Source organism: Nyctereutes procyonoides, unplaced genomic scaffold (genome assembly GCF_905146905.1).
Source record: "Nyctereutes procyonoides isolate TBG_1078 unplaced genomic scaffold, NYPRO_anot_genome, whole genome shotgun sequence".
Lineage (NCBI taxonomy): Eukaryota > Metazoa > Chordata > Mammalia > Carnivora > Canidae > Nyctereutes > Nyctereutes procyonoides.
In genome coordinates, this window is record NW_026575120.1 from 32,835,303 (window position 1) to 32,851,790 (window position 16,488).

The 16,488-nt window shown below is 53.6% G+C and overlaps 1 protein-coding gene across 1 annotated transcript; it reads left to right on the forward strand.

Moving 5' to 3' along the window:
- Nucleotides 1-324: 324 nt before the first annotated feature.
- Nucleotides 325-16,281, forward strand: CLEC2L (C-type lectin domain family 2 member L). The gene is made up of 5 exons (XM_055335328.1): nt 325-526; nt 9,906-9,980; nt 12,460-12,626; nt 13,492-13,592; nt 15,622-16,281. The coding sequence occupies exons 1-5, from the start codon at nt 325-327 to the stop codon at nt 15,731-15,733; spliced, it is 657 nt and encodes a 218-aa protein (XP_055191303.1). The 3' UTR covers nt 15,734-16,281.
- The last annotated feature ends 207 nt before the right edge of the window (nt 16,282-16,488 follow it).

Consider the following 16,488-nt stretch of genomic DNA (forward strand, 5'->3'; position numbering starts at 1 on the left):
CGGGCAGCCCCCCGCCCGCGCTCTGGCTCCGGGACAGCAGAGGGGGCCCGCATTGTCCCGGCTTCAGCCCCGCCAACCTCGCTCGCGTCCTGGGGGGCTGGGAGGTGCCGCCGCAGGGGAGCCGCGCCGCTCGCTCCGCAGCACCTGGCGCCCCGCCCAGGGAGGGGGGGCAGGCGGGGGGCGAAGCTGCCGCCGCTCCGCGCCTCCCTCGCGTCCCCTCCCGCCCCGCCCCGCCCCGCGCCCGGCTCCCGCGGAGGCTGCGGCTCGGCGGGCGGAGGCGACGGGCACCCGCGGCACAGAGCGCCCGGCGCGGCGGAGCGGGCCATGGAGCCGGCCCGGGAGGCCCCCGCGCGGACCCGGCCGCCGCCGCCCGCCGCCGCCCGCCCCGCGCCCGCCGCGCCCAGGCCGCGCTCGCCCGCGGAGGCGGAGGCGGGGGCGGAGGCGGAGGCCCGCGGCCCCGAGGCGCTGCTGCGGCGGTCGGGGTCGGGCTACGAGGGCAGCACCAGCTGGAAGGCGGCGCTGGAGGGTAAGCGCGCGGCGGCGGCGGCGGCCCGGCCCGAGGCGGTCGGGGTCACCTTGGCCGAGCTCCCGGAGGGCAGCGGCTGCCTCGCGGCGGGGACGCGGGGGACGTGGCTGGGACCGGCCCGGCGGCCGAGCGCCTCTGCCCTTGGGAGCCCGCTTCGGGCCCGGCCCCTGCAGCGCGCGGGGGACGGTCACCGACTGGCCCCGTCCGGCGGGCGAGGAGAGACGGTGGCTTAAATCTGCAGCAGTGCAAGTGGTTTGGGCAGAGCGACAAGAGGTGTAGAGCCCGAGACGGTGCGGGTGCCCCGGGAAGTGGGGGTGGGGCTGTAGGGCTGGTGGCCAAGGGGGCATAGGGAGGGAGGGAGGGGGAGACGTGGAGCACATGCCCCGCTCTTCCTTGCAAGGTCACGCGGGCCACCCACCCCTTCCAGGCAGGTGGGCTCGGGGAGGGACCTCTGCTAGCCAAGCGGGCAGTAACCCACTGAAAAATAGATCTCAAGTTCCCGAGTTCTGTGGGGAAACTTTGTGGCTCCAGGTGGTGGGTGGTGTGGGAGATGCTCCAGCTGGCAAGGGAGAGGGCTGGCCCTCTGGACCGCGGGGTGCTGCTGGCAGAACCTGGGGATCTGGGCAGCGGTATTAGCTAGGGAAGCCCAGAGCTGTGGTCACCCAACCCCTAGGGACCAAGTATTATTAGAGAAGGAAGGCTTTCTGGAGTGGGTGACCCCTTGGGTGTGGAGAAAGGCAGGGTGCACCAGGCTCAAGGAGCGTCACGTTCCGGGGCCAGGTGGCCAGAACTAGCCTGGCTCTTGTGGCAAACTGGACTCTGCAGTACCAGGCTGTGGGAAGGGATGGGAAGACAGGACCCTGGAGGGCCCAGACCGTGAGTGGCCACCCAGGCCTCGCCAGAGAGTTGGGACTTGGTTCTGCAGGAGCTGTTGAGAGGTTTTACATATAGAATGAGACGGTGGGTTTGCCCTTGGGAGAGTGGCCAGGTCAGTGAGGAGGGTAGAGTGGTGGTCGGTGGCGGGACCTGGCCCACGCCTGCCAGGGCAGGTGCCTCGCCAAGGAGGGAAAGGTGAGGGCAGTAATGTTAGCATCTGACCCGGAGGCTAGTGGGGCAGGACGTGGACTGCCCGGGGAGGGGGCTCTGAAAACTCGGGAGGGAGGGTGGACTGATGCCTGGATGGGGGTTTGGGACGAAGGAAGCAAAGGTGTTGGGTCACGGAGTAGAAGAGCCACTGCGGGCTGGGAAGAGCTGAGTTGAATAAAGGTGGACAAACCCCTCTCCCTGCCCGGCATTGTCTGTGATCCCTGCTTCCCTCCCGCCCAAGCTAGTTCTTGAAGTGGCTCCCGCCTTTTGCCTGTGTGTCTTCATTCAGACAGAAGCGGTCCTGCAGGGGCGGCCCTAACCTAACTCCAGCCCCCTGATGGTTAGGGCCGCCTCGGGGGTGATGTGGCCTCTTTCAATGCCTCTCCGGCTTGCTGGTTCCTATTTTACCTCCTGCCCCCAACTTTGACCCGTTCTGCTTCCTGCTCCCAACCTGGGCTGGGCCGACCACCTGCAGGAAGGCAGCCCAGTGGGACACTGGCCCTCGGCCCCTGCAGAATCCAGCCGATCCGTACTCAGTGCCGACTTGTGGTCCGGCCTTGTCTTGCCTGTCCCGGTGTGGCTCTGCATCTCATGCCACCTCTGTTTCTCCCCGTGGTCCACTCGGAAGCAGCCCACCCTTAATGCCTGTGAGCCTCAGAGGCTCAGCAGCTGAGGCCTATGGACTGTTTTTTGTTTTAAGTAGGCTCCACACCTAGCCCAGAGCCCAGCATGGGGCTTGAACTCACCACCCTGAGATCAAGACCTGAGCTGAGATCAAGAGTTGGTCACTCAACTGACTGACCACCCAGGCACTCCCCTATGAACCTTTTCTACAGTAGTTTTAGTATCTGGGTCTGAGTCCAGGGGGTTCTCCTCCACCGATGCTCCGAGGGCCTACTGGGTGTTCCCTGGGCATCCCCATCTCCTGTCAGAGGAGGGGACCACAGGGACTGGGGCTGGTCTCTCTAGGGTGTTGCTATGCAGGCAGAATCACAGGACGGGCTGAGGCAGGTGGTGAGATTCAAGGAACACAAACTCTGGAGTCAGGTAAACCCAGGCCAGAGCCTTCCACCACTATGGACTGGCGGGTTTTCAAACTTGAGTCTCACTTTCCTTACATATAAGCTAGATAATGATTTCCACCTCTCAGGGCCATCCAGATAAAGGTGTAGAGGGGTACGCTGTGCAGGTGACTCCTCTCCCTGGCTCTGTGCCTTGGCATCCTGCATCCCTGATTGGGGAGCTCAGCTGAAACCCTTTTTGACTGCTGGCCTACCTACCTTGAGTCTGCTTCCCCTCCCCAACTGAAGTCCACATAACGAGCCCAGTTGCCTGACCCAAGACACTACCCATGATGGGATGATGGGTCGCCCAGGTCTGGGGACCAAGGGCCATGCAGCCCTTAACAGCCTAGTACCTGTCTTGAGACAAGTGGGAGACTTTTTGACTGGATCATGCTAAACACTCAGGGGGGCCTATGCTCCTTTATTATCATGCGCCAGACGTTTCTGAAGCGCGTGTGCTGGACCCCTTGCCGGGGGCTTTCACAGTACTGTCCCACTTACTCCTTGCACATACCCTCCGGGGACCGGTGAGCACTATATCTGTTTTGCAGATGGGGGACCAGACTCGGAGGGGCTAAGTGTCTTGCCCAGGGACACACGCTGCTTGCCAACGCATGTTTGCCACAAGGACCCTCTGACGTGAGAGTTCTTGTGTCGTCGGGCATGGACCAAGGACGTTGGGCTTCATGAAGCTCATTGGTCCGAACTGAATTGTATTTGTGATGCGTGTACCTCTCTTGCCCATGCTCCTCAGACAACCCTGCCACCTCCAGCATGGACATTTTTTTCCTTCTCACGGCTTAAGTGAAATGGAGAATTTCTTAAATGTAAACCAGGATTAGAGCTTAGGACTTCGCGACTTTCCTCCGATAAACAATTAACTTTATAAATAGAAAGCCAAACAGAAGTTCTCCTGATCAAGCCTTCTTCTCTTCCTGTGGCTATTACCTTTTCCTTCTACCCTTCCACCACCCCCTAGCCTTGCGGGAGGGGCTGGGCAAGGTGACCCAGAGCTTCAGCCTGGGTTCTAGAAAGACTGGGGGTGATTGGAGACGGGGATATTTCTGGCATCGGGGGTGGGGATGGGGAAGAGTGGCCTGGGGGTACAGCGGGGGACAGAGTGGTTCTGCATATCACCAGGCTATAGATTTTTCAGAGCTCACCGATTCTGAATTTTTAATGTTGAAAGTTTCTTGATTAGGCACCAGCCCACAACTTCCTGATCAAAACCACACACATGCATTTAGCAAAGCCTTTTAAAATTTAAAAATTACCAAACTCTACATTTGATAGTTTCAAAGAGTCAAGACTATGCTCACCAGACTCTGGCCCTGACAACTCAGAGAGATCAGCGGTGAGTCTCTTCTGGGTTCTGGGTGTGAGGCCGATGAGACATCTGTCCGAGTCGGGAGCCAGATTTTCAGCTGTCCCTTCCGGCATGAGGCTCAGTCATATACATTTATAAACACAAATAACTGTACTTGCCAAGTCCATCTATTATGGACCATTGCATAGAAGGAATGAGTGTAGAGTTAGACAATTTTTTTTAAAGATTTTATTTATTTAATTGACACAGAGAGAGTGAGAGTAAGCAAGCACATGGGAAGCAGTGGAGGGAGAGGGAGAAGCAGGCTCTTCACTGAGCAACGAGCCCGACGCAGGGCTTGATCCCAGGACCCCGGGATCATGACCTGAGCCGAGGGCAGACGCTTAACTGACTGAGGCACCCAGGGGCCCCGAGTTAGACATTTCTTATGGCTTGAATTTTATCTCCCCCTGCCCCCCCAAAGAAATGTGTTGAAGTCCTAAGCACCAGCTCCTCAGGATGGGATCTTATTTACAAATGTGGTCATTGCAAGTGTGATGAGTTAAGATAGGCACATCCTGGAGCGGGTGGGCTCCTAATCCAAGGTGACTGGTGTCCTCACAAGACAATGGTCACATAAAGTCAGAGCCACAGGAAGAAGGTCATGTGAGTAGAAGGCAGAGCCTGGAATGAGAGGACTGCAAGCCGGATGAGGAAGGTCGCCAGCAAACCCTCAGAAGCCAGGAAGAAGCAAGCAAGGACTCCCCCAGCTTTCAGGGGGAGTGCGGCCCCCTTGGCACCTTGACCGTGGACTTCTGGCCTCCAGAACTGTGAGACAATAAACTTGCGGTGTTTGAAGCCATCTAGTGTGTGGGGCTTTGTTACCGCCACCCTAGGAAACAACACAGCATTGATTTGGATCATCAGGCCCCATAGCCGGCTCCCGTGGGTGCAGCTGGAACAAGGAAGCAGGACTCCCTGGAGCGTCCTTTTGCTGCCCACAGTGCCGTGTCCAGAGCAGTCGTCCCCGTGCAAGAATGAAGGGGTCCCGGGTTCTGGTGATATTGGAGAAACATGCGCGGGTGCCCCACCCCCAGAGAGCAGCTGTGTATCTGTGTGGCCTTTCCCACCAACTCAGCCGGGTTTAAGGCTAAGGACATTCTCATTCAGTGTAGCCAAATCCCCCTCAGGATTTTGAGTGCCAGTGGGTGCTCTGTTAACATGCGAGGCAAGGCTACTCTAGGGAATCCAAAGGGGAGGAAAGCATAGCCCTTTCCCTAAAGGAGCCTGTGGCTCATCATCATCATCATCATCATCCTGATGGCAATTGCTAACATTGAATCAGAGCTTGCTATGCTGGACACCGTGTTAAGCACTGAACATTGGCTTCTTGTAAAAAATTTAAGAGGCAGATACTACTACTCTTTCATTTTAAAGATGAAGAAAATGAAATAAAATAGAAGTGAAGTAACTCTGCCATCTAGAAAAAGTGAAAAGTGGCATCTAGAAAGAGATGGAGCTGGAATTTGGACCTGTGCATCTTCCATGCACAGACTTACAGTGCCAGTGTGTGCAGGCCTGGAAGGGGGCGGAGAGAGGAGAGAGGAAGGATCCGTACACACACTCATGAGACAGCTCAGGGGGGGATCAGCCCTGCGACAAGCTGTCATTGAGGACAACCAAGCAGTGGGTGAGGGCAGGCATGAGTCTCTGCTCTTACCAAGCCTGCAGCCACCTGTTCCTGGACTCCTGGTCACTTGCCAGCACAGACCTTGCTCGTAGGAAGGATTTCAAAATGTTGCCTGCCCTTGCAGGTAAAGATGGCAGACTGAATGCATGCAGTTTTCCTCTTTCCTTCCAGAAGCCCATGAAAACAACAGTAAAGGGATTTTTTAAAAGGCCATAAGGACAAGGAGAACGAGAGAGAAGACAATAACAATACAGTTGGGAGCTAGGGATCAATGATGAGTGGCAACTGATCCTAGGGGCCTGCGGGGAGCAGAGGAGCAGCCTGAGTCACATGCAGGACCCCCAAAGTATGGAGAGGGGGGCACCAGTCATCATGGCACTGAGTGAAGACAGAGCTCAAACAGGAGGGCTGGTTGAACATTTTAGAAAGGATTTAGTTGCCCAGGTCCTCTTCCCTGCCCTGGCAGGAGCCTGAGGCTAAATCTGAGAGAGGGCTGAGAGGGCAGTACATTTGGGAGCAAGCAATTAGTGGGACATTTACATAATGAATGCTTAGGATGGCCTCCCAGCCTCTCCTCCTTGTCAAGCCTACACCCTTCAGGAGGGAACAGAAGAACCTTCTACAGGAACTGGCCCGCCCTAGGGGAAAAACCTGAGGAAGTTAGCATTCAGAGCACCCCGAGGACCACCCCAGCCTGGTCACTCTGCTGGGACCCCACAGCTGATAAGCCCCTCCCTGGGCTCAGAGGCTCCAATGGACTCTTTCTTCTTGCTTTAATCAGAAACAAATAACCAAGGATCTCCAGATATCTGAGGAAATTCTATGACATGGAAACTAGAGACCAAATGATCAGAAAAGAAAAATAGCAATTTGGGGGAAACAGACTATACAGGGAGAAATAAACTTTCTATCCACCTCTCCTTTCTTCCCCCGCCCCCTCCAAAAAACTATCAGTCATATCCTCAAAGAGAGCAGAGAAAATATGGCATCATTTTTAAAAAAGATTTATTTATTTATTTTAGGTAGGGACGGGGCAGAGAGAGTCCCAAGCAGACTCCATGTGGAGCACAAATGTGGACCCTGGAGGCCAGGCTGCTTCCTACCATGCTGAGATCAAGACTCGAGCCAAAACCAAGAGTCAGACACTCAACTGACTGCACCACCAAGGCAACTCCCATATGGCATCATTACAAACAGGATGCTCTGAGAGGGGATCTTCAGAGAACAGTGGCAAACCACAACAAAACAAAACAAAAAACCCTGGAAATTAAACATAATTGCAGAAATGGAAAATTCAGGAGAGAGTAGGAAGATAAAGCTGAGAAAAACTTTCCAGGAAATAGAGCAAAAAGGCAAAAAAGATAATGGGTAAGAAAGAAAAAAGGAAAGAAACTCAGAGGACCAATTCAAGTGATTCAACATCTGAAGAATATGACCTCCAGAAAGTAGACAGAGAAAGTGGGTGAGAGGAAACCACTGATGATATAATTAAAGAAAATTTCCTGGAACTGAAGGACATGAACTTTCAGATTGAATGGGCCCACTGATTGCCTATTTTAGTGGGTGAAAATGGACTCAAACTAAGCATGGCATGTGTGATGAAATTTTTAAAAAATTTTAATTTATTTACTTGTTTGTTTTTTATTTATTCATGAGAGACACAGAGAGAGAGGCAGAGACACAGGCAGAGGGAGAAGCAGGCTCCCCGCAGGGAGCCCGATGTGGGACTGGATCCCTTGACCCTGGGATCCTGACCTGAGCCAAGGGCAGATGCTCAGCCACTGAGCCACCCAGGTGCTCCAAATTTTTATTGTTCAATTCTTTTTATTTTTTTCTTTATTCATTTGACAGAGAGAGAGCGAGAGAGAGTGAGCAAGCACAAGCAGGGGAGTGGCAGGCAGGGGAGAGGGAGAAGCAGGCTCCTTGAGCAGGGAGCCTGACAAGGACTCTGATCCCAGGACCCTGGGATCATGACCTGAGGCAAAGGCAGATGCTTAACTGACTGAGCCACCCAGGTGCCCCATGCATGATGAATTTTTAGAAGATTATGTGATAAAGAAAAGATCCTAAAAGCTTCCCAGGGCATGGGGAGTGGGGGCAGAAGCAATTGATATTAAAAAGATCATGGATGAGAATGGCTCTGGAGCCATTTTTCAAGAGCAACACTGGAGCTAGAAGACAAGTAATGCCTTCAATATTCTTTTTTTTTTTAATTTTTATTTATTTATGATAGTCACAGAGAGAGAGAGAGAGAGAGAGAGAGAGAGAGAGGCAGAGACACAGGCAGAGGGAGAAGCAGGCTCCATGCACCGGAAGCCTGATGTGGGATTCGATCCCGGGTCTCCAGGATCGCGCCCTGGGCCAAAGGCAGGTGCCAAACCGCTGCGCCACCCAGGGATCCCCCTGCCTTCAATATTCTGAAGGAGAATTCTTTCCAACCTATAGTCTTCAGGGCTCTGGGTTCACAACTCTAGAGGCAGGACATGGTGAAAGTTTGCTGCTGGGGGATGTGCAGTGGTCTTGCTCTGCCCTATCTCAGGCACCTGTTGGAAGATGTGCTCCACCAAAGCAAGGGAGTCAACCAAGAAAAAGGATGTTGTAGGACAGAAGGTGTGGGAGAGGCCGCACACGAGGGAGGCAGAGAGGTCCTCAGGCTGCTGGCGAGGGGAGCTTCCAGGGTGGCAGGTGGGCTTAGAAGGCAAAATCAGGGGTGCCTGGGTGGCTGAGCTGGTTAAGCAGCTGCCTTTGGCCCAGGTCATAATCCCAGGGTCCTGGGATAGCCCCACCTCAGGCTCCCTACTCAGTGGGGAGTCTGCTGCGCCCTCTGCCCCACCCCCAGTCGTGCTCTTGTGCTGTCTCTCTCAAATAAATAAATAAAATCTTTAAAAAAATTTTTAAAAAGAAAGTAAAATCAGATTGGAACAGCTCAGAAGGTTCTGAGGGACACTACTTCAAGAGCATTATTAGGGACTGGGTGTTTGTGTCCCCCCAGGAGTCAATCAACAGATGAATGGCTAATCAACAACAAATATACATATATACATATACAACAAATATATATATATGTATATATATATATATTCATACAATGGAATACTATTCAGCCATAAAAAGGAATGCCCTTCTGACACATCGTACACATGGATGAACCTTGAAAACACTAACTTAAGTGAAATAAGTCAGACACAAAAGGACAGATAATGTATGATTCCCCTTCTATGAAATCTCTAGAATAGGCATATTCATAGAGACAGGAAGTAGATTAGAGGTCACCAGGGGCTGTGGGAGGTGGGAACTGGGAGTGGATGCTTCAATAGTACCGAGTTTCTGTTTGGGGGGTGAAAAAGTTTTGCAAATAGACAGTGGGGATAGTTGCACAACAGCATGAATGTAATTGATGCCGCTGTGCACTTAAAAATGGTTAAAATGGCAACTTTTATGTTCTATTTTATGACAGTAAGAGAAACTTAAATAGAGTCTGTGTCTAAAGTTGAAAAGGGTTCTTCCATTAAAAATAAAATAGAGGGATCCCTGGGTGGCTCAGCGGTTTGGCGCCTGCCTTTGGCCCAGGGCGCGATCCTGGAGACCCGGGATCGAATCCCACATCGGGCTCCCGGTGCATGGAGCCTGCTTCCCCCTCTGCCTGTGTCTCTGCCTCTCTCTCTCTCTCTCTGTGACTATCATAAAAAAATAAAAAAAAATTAAAAAAAATAAAATAAAATATAAATTTTCAGTGATGACAAAAAAATAAATAAAAATCAGAAGGCGGGGGAAGGCAGCGGGTCAGGGGAGGTTTGGTGAAGAGGGTGGACGGTGTGAAGCTGGGCAGGATTCTAGAGGTAGCAGTGGTGGAGAAGAGCTCTGGGGGCAAAGACCCAACCCCAGGGCTGTGAGGACGGGCTGGGTTCTTTCAAGGAGTCCACGTGGCTGACCCTGGGGAGGAGGTAGGGAAGCAGCAGGAGAGGAGGACTGAAAGCTCTGACCGCTGCGGGAAGGGCAAGGGCAGAGCCTTGGAGGGAGGGGTTTGGGGCAGCAGTGCCACAGATTCGGAAACGGGCTCTGGAACAGAGGCTCTCAGACTTCAGCGCGCATCAGATTCCTGCAGAGGGCTTGGAAAAACTCAGATTGCCGGGTCCAGGCCAGGGTTATCCCAGTATCAGGACTTGGGGCTGGCGGTGGGGCTTGGCAGCGGGGTGGATGGCTGGGTACTGACCCGCTTTCTTCTCTCCTCAGACACCACCACACGTCTCCTGCTGGGGGCCATCGCGGTCCTTCTGTTCGCCATCCTGGTGGTGATGAGCATCCTGGGTGAGCATGGATGTCAGACATTTACGGGAGTCAGTGTGTACACACCTTGTCAGTATCACGTCTAATTAGGTAAAGAAAGGTTCCAGAAGGTTCTGTGGGGCACGAAGCTTAGGAAACAGACTGCTGCTGTTTCTAGGTGAGAGTTTAGCCTAAAATAATACATGCACACGTTGACTCCACACGTCCCCTTTACGGAGCCACACGGGGAGGTAGTGAGGAGACTCCGGTACTATTCCGTACATGCTACGAGGATGCAGAGCCAGCTTGAGGTGAGTTAGACACTGCTTCTTGGAGGAGAGGGTTTTGGGATGAGAGCCTTTACAGATCACATTCATTCATTTAACACACATTTAGGGAGCACTGCTGTGTGTTAGGCCCCCTAAATGCTGAGGATTTTTTTTTTTTTAAAGGATGAGTTATGACATCATCTCCTCTGTCCAGTTACGGAGGCCTCACTGCCCCGGGGGTGGGGTTGGGGGCTTCTTATGTGGGATGAAAGGGAGAAAGGAATAAAAGGGAGGAAGTCCTCTAAGAACAGGCAAGGCTGTATGACCAGGAGATTGGGCTGCTTTCAATGGATTCAAGTCAAAGTGTGTTGTGGGCTCTGATGGGTTTGCAAAGTGATTTCAGTGCCTCTGTCTTTAATCTTTGAGGAGCACCATAAGACCAGAGGCAGGCGCCTACAAAGGGGAGGAAGGTCCATTGACAGCATTAGCTCCCATGAAATCCTCACCTTTGGACGTGCATGATAATCAGGGGCTTTGTGGGTGTTTGGAAAAGAATTTGGTGACCATTGGTGCCAGCTTAGATTCACCTAGAATAATTACTACAAACTAAGTTCGTTTCCTTTTGTCCTCGTGCTAGCTTGGGAAGGTCAGAGCCATGCGAAGACATAGTGTGTTGTGATTGTAGTAAAGGACAATAGAGTCTCTCTGGAGGTCCTTGTGGAAAGTAGTTGAAATGTGGCCACACCATGCTCAATACTTCCCAAGTAGTCCTGCGGCTCACTGAGCAGATATGCCAGAGTGTCGATGATTTAATTGGTGTCGAGTGGCCCTAGATCCCTAGAGGCTGGAGTACTGTGGGCCTGTCCTTGGCTCTGTCTTTGTCTACATTTTAATCAATCACTTGCATGAAAACAAACAAAAAGATGCGTATGGAATTTGTAGGTGATACGAAGATGCTCAGGATGACAGATGAAGGATGTTTAATATGACAGGGTGGAAAAAATCAAGATCAAAATTCATCTTTCAAAACTCAGATGAGCCAGTGTGAATGAGATAAAGGTGGAAGAAATAAGAATAAAATCTTCAAATGGATTGAAAAAGTGATTTCTACATGTTCTGGATGTGGGGGGAGACCTGGCTTGGAAATAGATCACATGGAAACAATCGAAGAGTATTTTTTGCCCACCCAGAAAAGCACGCATGCACATACCCACTGTTTCTTTTCATGGACATGGTCTGTAGCCTGGAAGGAGCCCATAGCAACTGGAAGGAGTGTGGCAATCACTGTTGTTGGGGGTAAGACCACATCTGGTGTGTTCCGGTCTGTTCTGGTGGCAGCATTTTGGTGACAATGTGGACACACCGCAGTGAGCCAGGCAGGATGGAGAAGGGTGTGGACAGCATCCTCTCCAAGAAGCTGTGGAAGAGATGGTGCCCACTGAAACCTGGATGTGAGAAGGCTGGCATCCTTCTTCGAATAGGCGGTAGAAGGTGGACTGGGCTTGCTCTGAGTCACTCCAAGGCCAGATCCTAGACCTGTAGGGCCAGGTCACAGGAAGGCAGGTTGGGACTCAGCTGAAAATGAACTTGACAGCAGTTCAGCAGTGGAACAGGTTGAGCTGTTACTAATGAGGGCATGGCCAATGAGATCAGGCCCACCAAGCCTGCAGATGGTTCCCACCCTGGTTGGAAAGCATGGACATGTGGTCTCCAGGTCCTGATTTCTAGATCTGTGTTTCTGCACTTCCATGCCTTGGGGAGTTTGGGGAGAGAGAGGAGATCTTAACCCAGGGGCTAATCTGCTGTCACTTCCCCTGGGGGTGATACTGCCTCCAAACCAGCCTCCAAATTTCCCTTCCTTGTTTATTTTTTAAAAGATTTTTTCAAGACGGAGGGGCGGGGGGAGAGCGCACCAACAGGGAGGAGGATCAGAGGGAGAGGGAGAAGCAGACTCCCCACTGAGCCGGGAGCCTGATGAGGACGCTGAGATCATGACCCGAGCCTGAAGGCAGACCCATAACCCGCTGAACCACCCAGGTGCCCTTTCCTTCCTTATGTATTTGGTCACCAACCTCTTACCTGCCAGGCACTTTGAGAGGTGCTCATCTGGGAAGACAGCCACCTGGGTCATCACTGGAGGGCACCAAAGTCAGGCAGGTGGAGGGAGCTTTGGGTCGCTGAGCAGGATTCTTCAGGCCCGGGCAGGGGCCAGGTGTGCTGTGGACACTGAGTCCCCTCCATCTCCCCTGCAGCTTCCAAGGGCTGTATCAAGTGCGAAGCGCCCTGCCCGGAGGACTGGCTGCTCTACGGAAGGAAATGCTACTTCTTTTCTGAGGAGCCAAGAGACTGGAACACAGGCAGGCAGTACTGCCATACTCATGAGGCCGCGCTGGCTGTGATTCAGAGCCAGAAGGAGCTGGTGAGCGCTGGGCCGGGGGTGTCCTTCGGGGAGAACCCTGCTGCTGGGATCTGGCGTCCCCTGTGACATGTTTCCAGAGCACGTGTGCCTGGGGTGTGCTGGTGGGCCCTGTAGGCTCCAGGCACATTTCCAAGGGGCTCCTGTTCCACTGCTGTTGTGAAAGCCAGTGATCTCAATCCAAGGCTGGTTTGCTGAGCTCAACTCAGCATCATAAAGTGTGAGGATTACAAATCATAAATGCGCTTGTGAATAAAGAACACACTGGCACCTTCCACTGGTCCATATCAGGACATGAGCACCCACTGAACACCCGAAACAGTTTTATCAGTAGAAATGGGAAAGACACACAGTGAATGACTCTGTTGCTCACTTTGGATTCTGAGGGTAACAGTGGCGATCCGAAATAGCAGGTAATCTCACAGTCACTTCCGTTTGTCTCTGATAAACAGTATAATGTCTCCTTGCTGCAGAGAAAGGCCCAGCAGTATGTGCGTAGGACAACCAAATTGAACGTTGTGCTTTGTCCCAGATAATCCATCAAATGGGCAATTCCAGGCTTCCTGCAAATCAGGAATGCTGACTGGCAGGCTGGACCGCTGAGCTAGGAGGACAAATCTTGTTCCAGGTGCCCTGCTCTGGTGGGCGTGCTCCCAGGGCCCAGGGCCTAACAGCTGCTGAGAGGGAGGTCAGTGTGAGTGCAGGGCCCTCTCTGACCCCAGCTCCGTACTTTCAGGGTGCAGTGAGGGATTCCCTTTTCAGTGTCTGTGTATCTGGGAGCCCATCTTCTGATCTGAGGTTAGTCCTGGGATGTATGAAAAGTTGGGAGACTGCAGAAAACTCGGGCTTTTCTCTTTCCTTGGTACAGGAGTTTATGTTCAAGTTCACACGGAGGGAGCCCTGGATTGGTCTGCGCAGAGTCGGGGATGAATTCCACTGGGTCAACGGGGACCCGTTCGACCCGGACACGTGAGCTGAGGCTTCATCTTCTGGCCACTAAGACTGGGAAGGGCCTAGCTCCCCAGACAGCACCTCCCGAGGGAGAGAGAACCAGTTGGTTCTCTGCGCGCTAGAGCTAGTGACCTCAGGGCTCAGCAGCATGTGGCCGAGATCATGATAATGAAGATGGCTTTACTTCTCGCTCTCTATCCCCTAATGCCCAGCCTGGTTCGGCGGCTCTCCTGTATGTGGTCATCAGAGCTTCCTGCTAATGGGGCCCAGGTTCCTTCCATCTTGTGGCTCCCCACCCATGTAGATGCTCTTCTGCATGGCTCATTGTGGCTCAGAGGAAGGGGAAGACATACCCTAGATGTCCCTCTTCTGTGTTGGCCAGAACGTAGCCACATGACCATAGCTGCCTTCGAGGGAGGGGGGATGGGGCCTCTATTCTGGGCAGCTGTGTGTTGCCTAAACATTTTTCCTATGGAAGAAAGGGGCTCAGGCCCCTGGGCACCGTGAATCCTCTCTTAGAGAAAACACCGCTGGAGTATGCTGGTAGTGTGTGCAGTGCTGGGATTGCTCACACAACATGAGAGTGTGACGGGGTGGCAGGTGTGTGATATCAGGGACTGGTTTGCAGGGGTGCTGAGGGCAGTGGTCATGGGTGGTGGGGGTGGGAGTGTCTGGCTGAGGCAGTGGGGGTAGTGATAGTGTGTGTGTGTGTGTGTGTGTGTGTGTGTATGGGGGGGTGATCCAGGCTTAGGGGAACACAGAGGAGGGCATATAGGGGAATAAGAACCCAAATTCCTAGTCCAGACCCTAATAGGCCCTGAGGAGCCTGGTGGGGGCACAGCTGCTCACATGATGATGATGATGATGGAGGAGGGTCCACAAGGTATAAGAAGTGGGAGGGCACCCAAGAACCCCCGACCCTCCACCATGGCTGGAAGCTGGTGATCAGCTACCTTCCCATTTGAGGCTGGCTCAGGGCTGCATTAGTCCCTGTGACTCCGGAGGGTGAGCATCCAGTCAGCCTCTTCCCTCCTTTGCCCCGGCTCCTGTGCCCTTCATTTTGCACCTCTCTTTGTTTTCATTTTCTCTTCCTTTTCTTCTCTTTCCTTTTCCTGCCTTCATCCCAGATCTATCATTAGAGCTGCTGAGATGTCTTGCACTTTCTGCCCCTTTCTCTTCCCTCTGATAGCTTCCTGCTCCCAGAACCTGGGAGAACCCTGGAGGCTGGGGTTCCCAGCATGCTGACCATCGGCCAACCAAAGGGCCTTTGGGCTCTGTCTCCCTGGCTCTGAGGTGGTCCTACCCGGCACTCCCTCTTGAGGTCCTTCTGGTGCCCTTTCTTGTGAGACCCCAGCTCCAGCCTTGGCAGGGGCCTCAGATCAGGCTGACCAAGTGAGATTAAGAAGAAATCTTGAAATTCCACGGAATGATTTTAGCTAGAAAGGACCCTCATCCCCTACATCTACCGAAGATGGCAGGGAGTTCGTGGGCAACACAGCCTGGGTAGCAAAGGCTGGGGTTAATCAGGTCCACCCCTGTGATGTAGTTTCATTCAGCTCATCTCTGCTGAGCAATTCCTGTGCTAGATGCTCTGTGCTGTAGGGGAGCCAAGACAAGAGAGGCATGGAGCCCACTGCTCAGGAGTGACCACCCGGGGGACTGGTGGGGACAGACAGACACAGGCTTCCATGAAGCTGTGACGAGTGGTGCCCCCTGGCTCAGGCAGGTGCTGCGGGGCAGAAGGGTGGGCAGAGGGGGGTCCTGAACACGATACTGGCTCATGGCACAAGCGAGTTGACTTTGGAAGGATGGGAAAGTGCAGGGTGTATTCAGGAGATGTCTGTGGACATCCCCAGGGTGGCTGGAACCATGGTGACCATAGTACATAGACAATGGGGAGGGGCCACACTAGAAAGTTCTATAAGGGGCTAAAAGTACTGGAAGGTGGCTCCAGAGGGAGGGGACAGGTCAGGGCCTCCAGGGCCACCCAGTGATGGACTACGTGTGACAGGTTGTAAGTGCCTGCTCTCTTGTCTTCTGGCCACAGGTTCCCCATCTCAGGCCTGGGAGAGTGTGTCTTCGTGGAGCCCACCAGGTTGGTGTCAACGGAGTGTCTGATGACCCGGCCCTGGGTGTGCAGCAAGATGGCCTACACATGACGTGGGTCAGGCCAGCAGTGGCCCTCCAGTCAGGCTCTGAGACCTGCCTGCCCTAGGTTCCTCTCCCAGGCAAAGCAGTGAGGGGGGGTGGGCCTCTGCCTCGGCCTCTGCTCCAGGCCACACAGCCCTGGTTCCTGGTCTCCTCGGCCCCAGGCAGGTCCTGTGGCTTAGCAGTCAAATCCCACATGCTCAGTAGTGTAGGCATCTCCCAAACACACACACGCACGCATGCACAGGCATGCACACAGTCTCTTCTGGAGTTCAGAGTCCAGCCTTAGTCACCCCAAGTCCCTTCCTGGTCCCACGCTGGAATATTTCTTCCCCATGTATCCCTGGTGCTTGGAGGAAGGATGGGCACTGACACAGATTGCATTACTGTCTGCACAATCATTTCTCTCCTGGGTGCTGGGGAGGCAGGGAGGGTGGACTGCCCCACATGGGGCCCCCTACAGCCACCCTCTTGGCCTTGCCCAGGGTTCCCAGGCAGGCCCCTGCTGTGTCTGTGGTGCTGTCGTGTTGGTCACTGATGGAATAAAGAGATGACTGGCATCTAGAAAAACCTGCTGCCATTTGTTCTGGGGTTATGGCTTGGGGGAGGGACAGAGGGCCACATCTCTGGGTACCTGTCTGGGAGGAGCCACCACCAAGGTGGCACTGAGGACAAAAACACGTTCTGTGGCCTCAGGGCACCATTTAATTCTACTGGGCTACTGAGTTATTCTTAGATGTCTGACGGTGTGCTCCATCTGGTTCCT